The sequence below is a fragment of the Citrus clementina genome, unplaced genomic scaffold (genome assembly GCF_000493195.1).
Source record: "Citrus clementina cultivar Clemenules unplaced genomic scaffold, Citrus_clementina_v1.0 scaffold_4, whole genome shotgun sequence".
NCBI classification, from domain to species: Eukaryota; Viridiplantae; Streptophyta; class Magnoliopsida; order Sapindales; family Rutaceae; genus Citrus; species Citrus x clementina.
Window position 1 is genome coordinate 10,932,997 of NW_006262274.1, and position 5,785 is coordinate 10,938,781.

At 33.1% G+C, this 5,785-nt stretch overlaps 1 protein-coding gene across 1 annotated transcript; it reads right to left on the bottom strand.

The window, feature by feature from the left end:
* Positions 1 to 1,382: 1,382 nt before the first annotated feature.
* LOC18044644 (beta-amyrin 11-oxidase) lies at positions 1,383 to 5,501 on the bottom strand. The gene is made up of 8 exons (XM_006436697.2): positions 5,268 to 5,501; positions 4,586 to 5,072; positions 3,725 to 3,988; positions 3,482 to 3,571; positions 2,823 to 2,901; positions 2,615 to 2,721; positions 2,030 to 2,151; positions 1,383 to 1,905 (listed from the first exon to the last, which is right to left on the bottom strand). The coding sequence occupies exons 1-8, from the start codon at positions 5,498 to 5,500 to the stop codon at positions 1,812 to 1,814; spliced, it is 1,476 nt and encodes a 491-aa protein (XP_006436760.2). The 5' UTR covers position 5,501; the 3' UTR covers positions 1,383 to 1,811.
* Positions 5,502 to 5,785: the final 284 nt, after the last annotated feature.

The window sequence follows — 5,785 nt, forward strand, 5'->3', positions numbered from 1 at the left end:
ATCTTCCGTTTTGGCGCTTGCCAAAAGAGACTGGGCTTTGGATTTTTGGGTTAGGAAGGTCTGTTGGGCTTTAGAGGCTTCCAGGGTTGGTTGTAGGAGGTTTTTAGAGGAGAGCCAATCTTTGATTATGTTGACAGTCAATTTGGACTGTTCATCAAATTTTGACCACCATTTGACTTTAAAGGTTCTTTGAAGGATGACTTGGGAATCTTGGTTGTGGAAACGTAGGTTCCACGAACAAACCCAAGGAAGGAAGAAATTTGCACAAAAGCAAAGAAAGGGGGGAAATCTTGTTTACCAAATAAAGTTAAGTTGCTTTAAACGTGGTTGATTCTTTTTATTGGGCTATTATCAGATTTAGATTAGGTTCTTTTAAAGGTTTGGGTACATACACAGTACCAGATCCGGATCCCGGAAATGGTGCTCTGAAGGAATGGAGGGAGAAGAGAAGATTTACAACTGAGGATCGAGATCCGGTCTCTTTGCCTCAGAGGAATGTAGAATTTATATGGCAGATCTGATACAGATCAGTCTGCAAACATGCTTTGAAAAGAAAAGTGCTTTGAAAATAAATTGCTGGAATTTAAATGTGCATAAAATTAAATTGCAGAAAAGTAAATGCTTTAAAGTAAATTGCGAAAATTTAAATTACATTAAACTTTAAAAATTTAAAGAACTGAATTTAAACATACATCTTTGCTTTCTGGCTTTACAAATTTTCAAATCTTTCCAGAAGGGAAGATTGAAAGACGGGAAGATTGAAGGTAAAGAACTAGTCTGATCACTCAAAGCTCTTGTGATAGAACTATTGTGTAAGCAGAAAACATATATATATATATATATATATATATTTCTTTTTTCAAATGGACTTAAAAAAAAAATTAGTGGATTCAAATAGCTTCACCCATATTTTATATTTTCAAGATAAATTATCAAACAAATAGCCTACTTACCCTTCTTTAATTACCTTTAAATTTTTAGTACCAAGGATTTTTTTTAAAAATATTATGAGTAATAGAAGTGTAAATGGTATATATTAATTTTAATAGGAGAAAAACTGACAATCTCACTATATCCTATAATAATTTTTTTTTATATATATTTTGTTACAGTCTTAACACGTGGAAGAAATAGGTTATTAAAATTTTTATTAGAGACTAAGCAGTTAAATGCCATTTCCTCTTAACATATATATATATATATTTTTTTAAACTGATTAAGCATCAGGATACTGTATTACACAGAGATATATACAACTGCTATGACAACAAGTCATTACAATGATATTTACAATCAGATATATATACATGAGACTTATATTATTATATTTTTATTCTATGAAGTACATGTACATCCAAATACCCTTCACAGAGGAGGGATGTCTCTACTCCACTCGCATTTACTGTATTACACAGAGATATATACAACTGCTATGACAACAGATCATTACACTGATATTTATAATCAGATATATATACATGAGACTTATATTATTATATTTTTATTCTATGAAGTACATGTCCATCCAAATACCCCTCACGGAGGAGGAATGTCTCTACTCCACTCGCATTTCGCAAGGGAGAAAGACGCTATAAAAAATCTTCACACAATTATGTTTAATTGAGGGAGGTTGAGTCTGTGAGGACTCGAACCATTGCCCTCATAGTCATGCTTAACTTTGAGGGCAATGATCCACCACTGGGCTCCACCACTGGGCTACAAGCTCAAGTGGCTCCTCTTAACATATTTTGAACATACAAACTAGGCCGCATATGTAATGCGCGAATAATCTATCGAAAAACTCTGGATGATCATTTCAGTTTAATAACTCTGGCAGGACAATTGTCGGAAGGCCTTGTTGTAGGTAAGTACACTATTGGGCTCTCAGGATTAAGTTGTTCCAGCCTGCAATTATGCAGAGAGAAAAAGAATTAATAGTTGGAATGTCAACCCTTTTCAACTTAAATGTAATTGTTGAAAAAAATAAAAATTAAAAAAAATATTTTGTTGATAAATAAAGAAAACTCACTTGTAGTTAAGAAGAAAATAATGAAGAAAAATGGAGACTTCTATTTTGGCCACATCAATTCCAAGGCATCTCCTTGATCCTCCTCCAAATGGAATGAAAGATCCTGGTTCGGCTGCATTATTCTGCTTACCAAGTCAGGAAAATAACAATCTGTGAGCTACCAATATAATTATATGCATATTATAATATATAGTTCAAACAAGGGTAAGCAGTCCATCAATACCAAGGGTTTTGGCCATTTACCGAGTTAGACCCTACATTTAAAAAAAAATCATTCGAAACATTTTTTGTTATTTTCGTAGTTATTTGATCTAACTTTGCACGGTCAAATAACACTTTTGTCTCATTAAAATAAATTTGGGGAAAAAAAGAAAATTAAAGTGACATGCAGACAAGTAAGAAGTAGATAATAATTTAATAGATTTTAACGAAAACAAATTAATATATAATAAAACATTTTGCGTAATTTATGGGTCTGGCTGAAACTTGAAGTTTTGGCTTAAACTTGAGGACTAAGTACCCGTTACCCAGACTTCAGATAAATATAAAATGTCCAATTGAAATGATGTTAAGTATGAAACTTACATCCCATCTTGAAGGATCAAATTCTTTTGGGGCAGAAAAATTATCAGGATCCATATGAACAGCTCTATTCCAAATTAAAACTTTCCATCCTTTTGGTATGGTGTAACCTGAATTATATAATTTTTTTGTAATAATACAAGAGAGACTAAGGAAAGTATATTTATACGAGTAAGAAAATAGTAGGAACTCATGATTTGCAGTAACTGACCTTTGATGTTAGCATCTGTTTTTGCCTCTCGAAAATCCAAAAATGGCAGATTCATTAAGCGCAATGTTTCATCAATTACCTAAATCAATAATCATACACTAATCAATTATGCAAGTTATTAAGAGCTACACATGTCAACTCAAGGGTGGAGCTCAGCGGAAACTTCCGTGAGGCCAAATTTAACTCTCAACTTTCAAGTTCTTAAAAATAATAAATTACTTACCAAATCAAATCATCAAAATGAAAAAAAATATTACTAAGACTAATATTTAACGTCAACACTATATCAAAAAAAGAAACAGCATTTATAATTTATGAAGGAAAATAGTTACAAAACAAAAGAGCCTCCACTCATACAAAATTTCCAAGCCTTAAAACTACAAAAGCTGTCAACTATTAGTGCGCCTTGATGGCAACTATTAAATTACTTTATTATCCAATATATAAATTTTATACACTAATTATGCAGGGGCCAATATAGACTTTTTAATCCTAATTTTGTTTTTTAAATCTGCAGGCGCCATAGTACTCTTTAGCCCTATATACTCTCCACCTCAATGTCAACCTGGTCTTATTCCGTGCCTTGAGTTGCCCTACATTTTTTGTTTTTAAAAAATAATTATCGTAACCCCTTGTTCCATAAAAAAAAATATATTTACCTTAGAAAGATACTCCATTTGTTTAATTTCCTGAAGACTCAATCCTTTCTGCGAAGATGGTCGTGTCTTTATGATCTCCTCTTGTTCTTCCTATGAAGTAGAGTTAATTTTTAGAGCAATAATTTTGAAAGTGAGATCTTTTAAAGGCAGCTAAAGATTTCTATTAATATTATCCATCAATAAATGTGCTTTAATTAAGCTGCAAAATATTAAATGCTTAACTTGTAATCAATTGAACAATACCTTGGCTTTTTGCAGTATTTGTGGGTGCCCGTATAGATAAATTGTTGCCCACATTATAGTATGCGTGGGGCCATCATGAGCTCCTAACAATAATACGATTAGCAAATCTACAATGTCTTCATCCTGTAGCTTTTTACCACTCTCATCTTCAATCTCCATCATTAAATCAATCATGCCTCTCTTTGCCGTTTGCTCACCATTTTTCTTCATTGCCTTTCTCTCATCAACTACCTTTTGAAGAATCTTTACTAGCATTTTTCGTGCCTGATTTTTTTAAAAAAAATTCTTTTTTAACATATATAGGGGCAGATATAAAATGGGAGCATCCACATTTCTTTTTTTTTTTTTTTTAATCTAACGGACAGATTCATATTTTTTTCTTTTTTTGGTGTTTTTGCCTATAATCTTCACTGCCGACACAATGGCCATTGGCTCGCTTTTAAAATATAATTACACACGCACTCTTTTGATGAAACAGTAAAGTTTATACTTTTCTTATGTAAAAAATTTAGTAAATTTTGACCATACATAATAAAAGTAAATATGTGTTAAAAAATCTTTTAAAGTTCAGATATGATCAGTTTATAAAAGGGTCCTTATCCTTATCCTTATCCTTAGTTTTGATTTAATGATAATTCAATTTTCTGTAAATAAATTTTGAATCCTAAAATATGTCTCAATGATATTTAGCAAATTATCTATACACAAACATAGGATTTTGTTCCGGTGCACGATTATGCATGTTTCAAAACATAAGAGAAACAACCGTGCTGTGTGCTTTCTCAGCTCGCACCAAATCATTACTCTACTGATATAAATTTCATATATATGGTATTACGTAATAGAAATAAGAAATTGTACCTTGAGTGCTTTGTGGAAAGCAAAACCAGGAAGATTAATGGCCGTAGAGTGAACCCCATCATGTACATCAATATAGTGCTTCTCCACAGACGAAAAAATTGAATCACTAGTGGACCCAAAAAGTATACGCATAATGAACTTCAGAGAAAGCTTGCTAGTTTCACAGAAGAACTCAATTGGCTCATCCTTCGATGCGGCAGCCCATTCCTCAAGCGAAGCAATTGCAACATCCTCAGTGTTCCCAATATACATGACAAGTGCCTCATGACTAATCATCAGACTTGTCATCATTTTGCGGAGGCGCCTGTGTTCTGATTTTGCAATGTTAACAAATGTGTTTTTTCCAGCTAATCGAGTCATTGATTTACCGTAACCAAGCCCAAATTTCTCATCGTCCATCAACACTCGTCTGCATGTTTGTGGTGAACTCACTATGATGCTTGGGTTACCAAATAGGTGGGTTTTGTACACTCCTGTTCGACCATACCTGCAATAAATCGTATTCGTTGATTATTAAGATACTGCGACCTTTAAGTTACATATATTCGAACAGAATAAAAATTAAGACATAACTTTCACAGTACAACTGCCAGACATCAATAACAGAGTCGAAGGGAAAATTATTTAAAAAAGAAAAAAGAAAACAAAGCAAGTGTTTTGTTATAGAGAGAAGGGTTCACACCTTTCGACTATGCTGTCGATGAAGGTTTCTGGATTGTTGGATCTATAAGCTCGAAGAAACGACGGCATATTGCCGAGGAAAGGCCAGCCCATATCACCTGGAGGAAGAAAATGTCTCTTCTCTCCCAATTTGCTTACATGATACCACTCGTTTACTCTCCTCACAAACGCATACACAATAATGTAACTTCCTGCTGCAATTGCAAGAATCAGCCACAACAGATCTAATTCCATTTTCGTGATATTTTGGTGCTCAATCTAGCACCTGGAAGGTTATCTCCACATATTTATATAACTTTCTTTGTAATATGTTGCCGAGAATAATAATCCTTAGATCCTTAACATATATCGTTTTCACCATTTAGGTCCACAACTTCTTTAATTATCTATTGCATTCCTAAAGGCTAAAGTTTTAATTTCAATGCTCGAGTTTTACAGTTTTAATTGGCTATTACCCTTTGACAAACACATAGACATAGTAGACTGATAAAATGGTTATAATAGTATGGTGAGGGATAG